Here is an 11845-nt window from a genome sequence, read left to right as displayed (position 1 = left end):
TCTCTCTCTAAAACTAACTTTCCCTCCAAAAACTAATCTAAAACTAAAATATGAAGTAAGTGTGTTGATTCCTCTTTAATTCTTGGCTTAAATAGTATCAGAAATGAGTTGGAATGGGCCCACAAGGCTTCTAAAATCGCTGGCCACGTATTGCTTTAAGTGGGTCATATGGCAGCAACGACGCGTGTGCATACAGTGCGTGTACGCGTCACTATACGTATAGAAACTATGGCAAATCTTATATCGTTTCGAAGCCCCGGATGTTAGCTTTCCAACGCAACTAGAACCGCATCATTTGGACCTCTGTAGCTTAAGTTATGGTCGTTCAAGTGCAAAGAGGTCGGCTTGACAGCTTTTGCGATTCTTTCATTTCCTCATGAGTTCTCCATTTTTACATGCTTTTCCTTCATTCCCTTGATCCAATATTTGCCTCCTAAATCTGAAATCACTTAACAAACATATCAAGGCATCTAATGGAATCAAAGGTAAATCAAGATTAAACAATTAAGGACCTAAAAAGCATGTTTTCACTCTTAAGCACAATTAAAGGAGAATTTATAAAACCATACTATCTCATTGAATAAATGTGGGTAAAAGGTTATAAAATCCCTTAAATGAGGCATAAGATAAACCCTACAAATGGAGTTTATCATGTAGCAATGTGTGTTAACTGGGATGTCCTATGCAAGCAGAATGGGACTGTGCATATCCGTTATGGCGAAACACTCGGTCCGCAGAATTCCATTCGACACACTCGAATGAAAGCAACAATCTTACCGTGTCACACACATCAAGGTGGGCATGTAATTTGGTTGGGATGATGATACTGATGTATGGCCGTAAGACAAACTGCAAAATATTGCATGTGCTAAGTTAGATTATTGACCCCACAAATTATTCTTGTGAATTATGGTGGATATTGACTTCATCCATGTAGTCTATGTCGTGCCTAATAGACATTGCGCTCCTCGACATCCATGCTCTGGTTCGTGGATGATGACTCCACCTGCAATACATAACATGGTAAGAGCTTAAATTACATATTGCTAGTAAAACATAAATAAAATACAAGTCAAATTCTAATAAATTATGTACTGTTACCTGCATGCAACCAGTATATCAGCCAATGCAAATTGCTGTCTTGGAATGGGCGCTAGAAATGGCATTCGCTCCTACGCCCAAACAAACAACAAATCAATTGGGTCATCCATTTCCTTGCAATCATACCGTGATGCACGACACAGTGACCTATAAAGATGCGTGAGAGTTGCTGATCTCCAACTGTAAGTGCCGATTTGCTCAAAATTTTGGAACAGTGGTAGATACTTTGTGTGGGCATATGCCGTCGACTTATCCGCGAAAAGCGTAGTTTCCAGCAGACAGAAGATGTGACACCTAACGTATCGCTGAACAGTCTCCCAAGTATCTAGAGACTGCGTGTCTCTGATGTGGCAAACCCAAGCTAACTTTATATAACTTTTAGATGAACTACTTACAACGGGCTCGTTGTCAAAAATCACCATGCTGTGGTTGACCAAGAAGTCCTAACCGCTATCGATCCAACCGATCATAACCTTTTCATTGATCGATAAGCCAAATATGTGTAACACATCTTCCAGTGTTACTGTAACCTCACCGAATAGGAATGCGAAAGAATGAGTCTCCGACCTCCACCTTTCCACAAGAGCATATAGCAACGCGGAACGCCCTCTGATCTCTCCAAACTCTCGAGGGATGGTAGAATCCGGTTGTTCCTAAAGCCTGGTCAACCGCCAAAAGCCACATCTCCGGCAGATCAAGTTTGCGGGACAGAAAATTTCTGTTAGCATGATATAGGACAACCGAAATACCAAAAATGATTAACTTTATTTATTTTTATTTTATTTATTCATTTTAACAAATACAAAAAAGAATAAATTAATAACTTGTTGCAACAGAAAATAAAATAAATAATAATTACATAAAATTCGATTTTGTTGTTATTCATATTATATTATACATAGTTTCACCAAATTTTTAATTAGGTCTCTATACTTTTTTTCCTTTCAATTAATCAATTGGGTCCCTACACTGCTTTAATTTTGTAATTAAGTCATTCCTAGTATAAAATATATTAGAGTTAACTGAATATTTCTTCCCAACTTAAAGGTATTTATAATTAAAATCTTAATTAAAGCTTTGACTGCATGTCTTTTGGTAAAAATTAAACAGTAACAAATTACTAAATTAATATTAACCAAATAAATACTAACAGATTAACAAAAAATAATAAACTTACATAATTTGGATGTCCAAAATAATTAATAACATAATCTTTCGTAAACGTATAATTACGTACCATTTTAGACGTACTAATCTCACTTTCAACTAAAACTAACTTAATTACTCACTCTCAATTACACCACAAAACCTACCTCTCTACACATTTATAACTCTGATCCTTGCCTCAACCTCTCCAAAATCGAAGACACTCCAGCAATGAAATGAACTCCAACAAAGCCACTACACTCCTCGAACCTTTGCACCAACCTCCCCAAAAACCCACCAACCTCCCCTTTTAAACCGTTGCACCAATTAAGTTCGAAATGTTAATGAAGGCTCTTTTTATTATATGCATTGTCTCCTGCATGCAGACATCCACGAAGACCAGTCAACATGCACTCTGCGTGCTGCCACGTGGCATTCCCGTGCCTGGAGACACTGATCACGGTACATCGGGAATCAACAAGGAATAGGTATCAGCATGCTGCGTGTTGCTATTTAGTTCCCACGTGGTAAATTTTTGTTGCGAATCTCTGTTAAAGTTGTCTAAAAAATATACGTTGAATCCCTACACAAGTACCACATACTTTGCGTGTTGGACGAAGAAATGACACATGGCGAACTTTTGCTAAAAATTTCTGATAAAACTGTCTTAAATTTTTACAAAAATAACACAAAACGTGCATGTTGTGTCAATATTTATGAGACATTCACATCTCTAAGCATCCCCAAAGATTAATATTTAATAAAAACATCACTTTCTTTTTCATATCTAAAATAACTTCTATCAAAAAACATGATAGCTAAATAAAAAAGTTCTATGGTTCTTACCGCAAAAACAAACATGGTATACACACCGAAGATTGAAGGTATTTTTTTTTTAATAGAAAAAAAATAAAATAAAAATTTTAAGTACGTTAGTGAGACATACATCACCGTCAATCTTGTTGGAATGGATGCATCTATGGCATCATTATAGAATAAAAAATGGGATAAATTATTATTAGTTATATTTGAGCAAAAACTAAAATTAAAATTATTTTACTCATAATAATATACATTAATTTTATATTTATTAAAATATTTAATTATTTTATTAATTTTTATAATTTTATTAAATTTATAATTAAATTATTATAATATTTTTTAATTAAATTTTTATTTTATTTTTAATTTTATAATTAAATTTTTACTTTTGTAAAATTATTAAAACTAACGAAATAATTTTTTACAAATTAAAAATATCCACAATTAAGAATCTAATTAAATTTTTAAATACATATTTTTTAAAAAATATTATATTTTTTTTATATTTTTAACATGAAAAGAAAATAACTATAAAAAAATAACTAATATTACATAAATTATAAATCTCTCTTAAATAACATATGTTAATAAATAAAATATTTAATTTATTTATTTAAAAAAGTGGTCCCAAAATTTGTAATATTATGATACACTATTATTTTAATTAAAAAAATAAAATTTATTAAAAGTTATATTAATATAATAAAATATTTAAAATAATATAATAAATAATTATTTTTTTACTAAAAAAATCCTATAGTTAGTTTCTTTTCGAGGCATATTTTGATGTGACTCAGACCCGACCCGAAACATATACCGGGCCTATTTGTTAGACCCGAACCCGATCCTAAATCCGATGAAACCTATACACTTTCGGGCCACGATTATATCGGGTAAAAACCGGGTGAAAACCGAGCCGTTAACATTATATTACTTTGATACTTTCTTGTAAGTTAGCATGTAAAAATATCCAAATTTCCAAGACTCCAACCATTATTTGACATGGTAAAATTCACTTAGAAAAATATAATAAGAACTATCTCTTCTCTAAAATTAAAGTATAACCATAATCAATACTAATATTGCCTAATAACACCAAATATTTAAATCAATACAAATAACACAAGATTATGCATTAGTCTAAAGTCTTATGCATTTTAAACATAAAACATTAACTTATAATCTTATATATAATGACTAATAACACAAAATATTAAGGTTTACAATACTTAAATTTCACATAATAATAGCTATCATTCATCACTAATAACACAAAATATTAATTGTGTATGATGACCGAGCCACCGGGCCGATTTCGGGTGACCCAAGCTATAGCCCGGACCCGACCCGAAATAATAATCGGGTCTACTTTTGAGACCCATACCCGATCCTAGACCCGATGAAATCACATCAAATTAGCCCCTAAAGTGTTCGGGACCGGGCCGGGTCTTCGGGGCGGGCCGAGCCATGCACACCCCTAGCATATTTTAAAATTTGAGATTTTCTTGTTATAATTTAATATTTTTTTTCGTTTAAAAAAATTGGTCAAATTATAAATTTTACATATTGATCTGATGTAGATTTGTTTAGAACATTTTTTTTAATTTATTTTTTTTATTTAAAAAAAATTGTCTTCAATCTTATTTTTGCGGTAAGTATTAATTGAACCAACCTGCAACCTCCGTCAATCCAATATAACAACAAGTCAACAACACAAAAAAAATATTCAGGCCCAAATTTAATATTATTTTTGTTCATATTTTTTCTACTTTTTTTGCCATATTTTTCTTTTTTTGTTCTAAAATGTGTGACTCACTTTTTCTGTTAAAATAAAATTTTTCTTCTAAATTTAATAGTTGTCATATAAATTTGATAAGCTATATATATATATCTTTTATAATCATTGATCAACAATGAGAGTACAATATATATTTTCATTCATTTGTATTATTATCTACTTTTTTTTTTTGTTCTTGTTAGTAAGCACGTAGAAGGTAGAATTTCCTGCTAAATACACCTATGGCACGCAGCTATATTGTCTTCAATCTTGTTCATTCCTCTGGCTTTTTTGGTGAGAGCAGGCATATTCTCTCTCCCAAGCTCACAGTTTCCTCCTCTACAAACTTTCGCTCGAAAGTTTGACTAATAAAAAAAAGAATTTGAAATCAAAATTACCACGTATTATTCTTATATTCTCTTGTTGCATATACAAACTATATACTTTAAGATACGGTATCCAAAACATTTTAAAAGTATTATTTATTACCCTAGGTCCATACAATTAAATATTTTTGGTAGTTAATATTTATATTGGTACGTATAAATGACATAATTATTTTAGTGCTTATAAATTTTGATGTTTCAAAATAATATCATAAGTAATAAAAGAGCCAAATTCGAATTAATTTAATTCATATAAAAAGATTTAATCTAATTATCATATAAGTCACGAAAAAATCTAACTTTGCTTTTGGGAGAAGAAAAAAAAATCATTCATGAATGAGATAAAACCACGTTTATAAATAACACATAGATATATTACATTTAGATCTAAATAAAATTAAATATTCTTAAATTATAGGATGAGAATAATACATTTTTCGATTACAAATTTTTTTTAAGAAATATATATTATATGGTAATATAGTAAAATAATTGTTTTCTCCGTTTAAAACAAATATGAATATATTTTGAACTTAAATTTTTTTTATGGATAAGAGTCTTCTCGTAATGTATATTAAAAACTTTTTAAAAATTTGTCAAGTTTGCAACCACACTACCAATAAAAGAAGATGTGATTAGGAGACCTCACGGTTCGTATTTAAAAATGAAAAAGAAGCTTCGTAGAGCACAGAAACAGTTGCGCCGAATGCGCAGAATGGCGAAGAAAAGGGAGAGTCAGTTGTAGGAAACCCAGAGCAAGAGGAGCGAAAGGCCCGATTATTGTGGGGAACCTATGCTGAAACTGGAGGGGCAATCGTGCTCTAGACCCAACCTGCAAGCACAGAGCCTAAAGAACCTGTTCTTATCATCATAAAAAAAAAGTGTTATCTAGGGTTTTTTTTTGTGACTAAATAGAAAAGAAAGAAAAAAAAAAAGAGACACCAAATTAATTGGCTAGAGTCATATCTAAATCTATTAGATGTTGAAGCTCACTCCAAGGTTGGTTCCAATTCGAGTGAACCTCCACGACAGAAGCAGCTGCTTTAGCCATACAATCTGCAACATTATTTGCAGTCCTCTGAATTAAAAGAAAAGAGACTCTCCAATTCCCATTCATAACCTCCTGTATATGCTTTGCCAAATCCCATTCCGGAATATCCTTACCAAGCATTCTTTGGTTTACCAAGAAAAGAGCTTCTAAACAGTCTGTTTCACAGATAACCTCACGAAATCCACTCTCCCAAGCAACCAGTAAACCTCTCCAAATTGCATACAATTCAGCAAAAAGAACACTGCACACTTCGACTTTCCCAGTGCAACCTTTCAACCAACATCCATCAGGATTGCGAATGATACAACCAAAACCAGCATAGCCAGAAGGAGCAAACCAACTAGCATCACAATTCAATTTAACAGAATGAACTGGAGGTGGAACCCAATGCAAACAAAGTGAAGGAGGAGATAGAGATTGATGCATAGCAAAAATAGTGTGAAACTCCCTTACTGAACTACGAATCAAACTCACCACTTTACTAGCACTCCATGAATCATCTATATTAAATAAGTCATGATTTCTGCTTCTCCAAATCCACCAGATGGTCGAAAAGAAAAGAAAAATATCTCCACTCCTTGCACCTCTGTAGAGCCAATCATGTAAATTCGAGTTATCTGATTACAAGCCTAAAAGGTTCCAGACCTCCTTGGCACTAGGGCACTCCCGAAGACAATGAAGAATGGATTCAGAACCATTCTGACACCGATGACAGGTGCTAGATAAAGCTAAACCATGACCCAAACGAAACTCTGCCATAAGAATAGCATTATGAAGACTGAGCCAAATCAAGAACTTGTACTTCTCAGGAATATGCAGTCGCCATACCCACAACCAATTATCATGCTCATTCCAGTCAAACTTTCTTTTGGCTAGCCAACTGTACCCACTCCTAGCTGAGTAGAGTCTAGAAGATGCCACACCCCACGACCAACCCAAACTTTCTCCAGCATTCAGATCCGGATTATAAGCATTCAAACGCTGTTTGATATCTTCTGGAATGATAGAGAAAATATCATGGAGATTTCATTGACCATCTTTCCAAACGTCTCTAATAGTTAAATCAGAGTCAGATATATGTACAAAAGGAACATCTTGAGCAATTGGGCCCTCAATACTCCAATTGTCAAACCAAAAAGATTGATCAAGTGACCCAACGCACCAAGAGAAGGCATCCTTAAGAGCACCAAAAGCCTTTGAGATACTCTTCCAAACATGAGAAGCATTGCAAGGGACAGGGCCATCTAAAACTTCCTCATTCCTCAGATACTTCGCCCTCAATAGAGCAACCCAAGGCTTGTCCTGACAATGAAAAAGTTGCCACACCAATTTACCAAGTAAAGATATATTAACACACGCAGGATCTCTAACACCCAGGCCACCAAATTTTTTTGGAGTGATCACGGTCCTCCAATTAACAAGGGAAAGACCTCTACCATCAACTTGACCCTTCCAAAGGAACTGTCTCATCATAGAAGACAATTTATCGCAAACCCAATTTGGAAAAAAAGATACCTGCATATGATAGACAGGAATGGATGCTGCAACAGAATTGATCAGGCAAAGTCTCCCTGCTTTATTTAGAAGCCTTCCTTTCCAATTAGCTAATCTTCCCCTCACCTTTTCAATCACTGAATGAAAAGAAGCCCTACTGGTACGGGAATGATTAAGGTTAACTCCAAGATATCTTCCTAAGTCCAAAGCAAAATGTATTGAAGAAACACTAGTAAAAATATCTCTTCTACGAGCAGTCACATTTTTAGAATAAAAAGCTTTAGACTTTTCAAGATTCACTTTCATGCCAGATGCCTTGCAAAAAATGTTAAGAGAATGCATGACCATTTGGACCTGACTCTTTGTAGCCTGGCAGAAGAGTAAGAGATCATCTGCAAACATCAAATGAGAAAATTTTGGGCCACCCCTAGTGACAGAAACTGGTTTTCACACACCCTCGACCACCTTATGAGATATATAGCTAGCAAGTCTTTCCATACAAAGCACAAATAAGTAAGGAGACATTGGATCGCCCTGTCTAAGCCCCCTTCTAGGAGCAAAACTATCCAATCTATTCCCATTCCACATAATAGAAAAAGATGATGCATGGGCACAATTCATAATCAAATTAACAGTGATGATAGAAAAACCAAAAGCAATATGAGTACTCTCCAAAAACCTCCAATCCACCCTATCATAAGCTTTTTCAAGATCAATTTTAAAAGCAAGAGTACCTTTCTTAGATTTTGTGTGCTTCATGAAATTCAGAATTTCTTGGGCCACAATAATATTATCAGGAGCACCACGACCCGGAATAAAACCTCCTTGTAAAGGACTAACAATATTTGGAAGAAAAGGCCGAAGTCGGTTAGTCAATACTTTGGTGATAATTTTATAAACAACATTACACAAGCTAATAGGCCTGAAATCCTTCATAAAGGTAGGGTTATCAATTTTAGGAATAAGCACAATCAGAGTTTCCATGATGCTAGGATTTAAGAACTCTCCCAAAAAAGCACTCCGGACAATATTCCAAATCTCAGTGCCTACTATCTCCCAATATTCTTTAAAAAAATAAGCTTGAAAGCCATCTGGACCAGGAGCCTTAAAAGGGCTCATACTGAATACTGCTGACTTGACTTCCGCAAAAGAGACAGGGTCAATTAACCTAGCACAAGCCTCAGTGCTTAGAGTGGGCATCGGAACATCCCCTAAACAATCAACCTCAACCTCTTCCGTTGTACCAAAGAGATTCTTGTAAAAAGAGAGGGCTTCTTCCTGGAGAATATCTGGATCAGTAGACCAAGACCCATCTCTAACATATAATCCATGTACTCTATTATGGTTTCTACGCACTAAAGTCTGAAGATGAAAGAATTTAGTGTTTCTATCCCCATACTTGACCCACTGCTCTCTAGATTTCTGGTACTAAAAAAGTTCCTCTTGCAATAAAAGCCTATTGTAATCTTCCCTCAGTTCAGCTTCTTTACTTCTCAGAGATAACACATCGGTAACCTCCAAACGCCGTTGAATCTGATCAATCTGATATTCCAGCTTATTTTTTCGCACAAAAATATTTTCAAAAATCTTTGAGTTAAAGTCCAAAGAAGCCTGTTGAACCATCTTAAGCCTTTCAGTAACGCCTCCAAACTCTTGATTCCAAGCCTTACTAATAACATATTTATAAGAAGGATGTGTTGCCCACGCAGCTTGGAACCTAAAAGGACGAAAACCTTTCACTCTGGGGCTACCATGACAACGAACTAAAATAGGACAATGATCAAAATAAAGCCTGCTAAGAATTTCAAAATAACCCTCAGGAAACATTGTCATCCACGCCTCATTAACTAGAGCTCTATTCAACTTTTTAGCCAAATCCCTGCCATCCTGAACTGCTCTATACCAAGTATATCTCCTACCAGTCACTTTAAGATCAAAAAGCTCACAGTCATCTAGAGTAGTAGCTAATAGACTAGCTTTGTGAGAAGAAAAATAAGCACCTGTACTCTCATCTGGTGCCACAATCTCATTAAAATCACCAACGGCCATCCACGGTCTATTATGGCCTGAATTAATAGAACGCGAATGATCCCAAAGCATACATCTTTTTTCGAATTGAGGACTCCCATATACTGCACTACAAAGCCAAACTAAGTTACCCACACTCACTTTCACTGTGATACATTGGTCAATTTGATCAATAACCACACAAGAAGCATTAGCAATAGAAGATAGAAACCAAATGCCACCCCTGTGTCCTACTGCTTCCTCAATACCAACACAATGAAAACCCAACTTATCCCAAAAATTTTTCAAATTATTAAACATGGTATGAGTCTCAAAGAGAAAGAAGAAATATGGTTTATATATTCTCACCAAATTTTTGCAATGCACACGAGCCATCTTGTTAGACGCACCCCTCACATTCCAGGCTATGATATTGAAACTATCCATAAAAACAGCAAAAAGGGAGCTCCAATAACAAACCCGAGACTCAACATGATGTCCCTGTCTTCGTCGACCCTGCCTTTAATGGACTCTCAAGTTGCAGCCCAATTTTCTCCGTCGAAACTTGCACCATACCCGCCGTCGATGCTCCATCCTTATCTACTGGTGAATTCTACAAAGAGTTTGGGCGAGGACGCTTTCGCATAGTGCCATTTGTTGTCTCACCTTGCTGCTGATGATGAACATTGTGCCGGGTCCCCGAAGAAGCCACACTAACCGGTTTTCCAATATTGATGCCCCTGCTTAATTTTACTTTGGATCCAGTAGCATGTGTTGTACGTTGGTGATTAGGCCTTGTCCAAGTATTGGTAGCCTTGTTAGGAGTCTTCTTTGCTTTTGGTTGGACCTGATGGGCGCTAGGAGAAGGCTTTTGACTCATTTTATACTTTCCTTTCCTAATCACTTGAGTCCAACCTTTCAAATCCTCATGTTGTGCATGGTCTACATGAACAGCATGCAAATCACTCTCCACCAAATCCGGGACAGTAACATTTACAGTCTCATCTCCAAGATTCTTGCCAAAATGAAAACTTGCCTTTTCCACATGTACTGGATTTTTTGAATTTGAGCTTTCTGGCTGCTTTGCTACATCGCTGATCACCTTGGCATTAGTTCCTCTGCCTGCATTGCTGTCAGTCTTGCACACCTTCATATAATGACCAAACTTGAGACAGGAGCCACAAATAAGGTAAAGATTTCATATTCAACCTCATATTCAACACCTTCAACAAGAATCTTCTTAGTCACTGGCAATCCTAAATTTATCTGAACACAGGCGTCCTCTTTCAGCTAATTTTGTTGCCAAATCAACCTTAACGGGAATGCCAACTGCAGCTGCAACACAGAGCATTGCATCTTCTTGGTAGCACCAAATTGGTAATTCGAAAATTCTAATCCACACTAAAGTTGCTCCAAAACAGTTTTCACTTGATCTAAACTCTTGATCTTAAGGCTTCACAGCCACATAATTTCCCTCGATCATCCATGGACCTCCTAAGAGAACCTTTTCTCGCTCCTCAGCCACATCAAACTTCACAAGGAAGTAGTCAAATTCCACGTCCAATAAATCAAAACCTCCCTTAATCCTCCATTCCGTTCGGAGTTTATGAGACAATGCAGTGTAGCTATAATGTTTACCTAGCACCTTAATCACTATAGCATCCTTATAAGGTTCTGCCAAGTAATTCTTAGCTTCTTGGGTAAACGTGACACTCGGTGGCAAGAGATCTCCTTGCTTCCCAGAAACTACCGCAATGTTATCTCCCGATAAAGTTTTAACAAGTGAAAAAGCTTTAGCAATCTTGGAACCCACAACTTTGTCCCTCAAAGTCTCTTCCCCGCTCACTCTACCGCTCATCTTCGATTTTCAAAATTGTACAGAGTACGGAGTACGTACTCCCACTAAACCCTAGTTTAAGGCGAGGTTGTCTGTTGTCTAGGGTTTATGATTCTATTAATTTTTTTTCTTTTTTTTTTAATCATTACCATGGAGCATTTCTCCAATTAAATATAAAATAAAATAATAAATTCTTGTATTCTTGTTTCGATCTCCAATTTCAT

The 11845-nt window shown here is 35.5% G+C and overlaps 1 protein-coding gene across 1 annotated transcript; it reads right to left on the bottom strand.

The window, feature by feature from the left end:
* Positions 1–894: 894 nt before the first annotated feature.
* LOC148554481 (uncharacterized) lies at positions 895–11642 on the bottom strand. Its single transcript, XM_088490338.1, has 14 exons — positions 11289–11642; positions 10451–10931; positions 10154–10209; positions 9937–10072; positions 9293–9843; positions 8512–9205; positions 7799–7914; positions 7402–7585; positions 6909–7278; positions 6254–6623; positions 5928–6064; positions 1675–1819; positions 1102–1172; positions 895–1006 (listed from the first exon to the last, which is right to left on the bottom strand). Exons 1-14 carry the CDS (start codon positions 11640–11642, stop codon positions 895–897), a joined length of 3777 nt encoding a protein of 1258 aa, XP_088346464.1.
* Positions 11643–11845: the final 203 nt, after the last annotated feature.

The sequence above is a fragment of the Arachis ipaensis genome, chromosome B6, assembly GCF_059453495.1.
Source record: "Arachis ipaensis isolate K30076 ecotype BB chromosome B6, ASM5945349v1, whole genome shotgun sequence".
Lineage (NCBI taxonomy): Eukaryota > Viridiplantae > Streptophyta > Magnoliopsida > Fabales > Fabaceae > Arachis > Arachis ipaensis.
The sequence above is the reverse complement of the archived record's forward strand: the minus strand, read 5'-3'. Positions and strand labels throughout refer to the sequence as shown.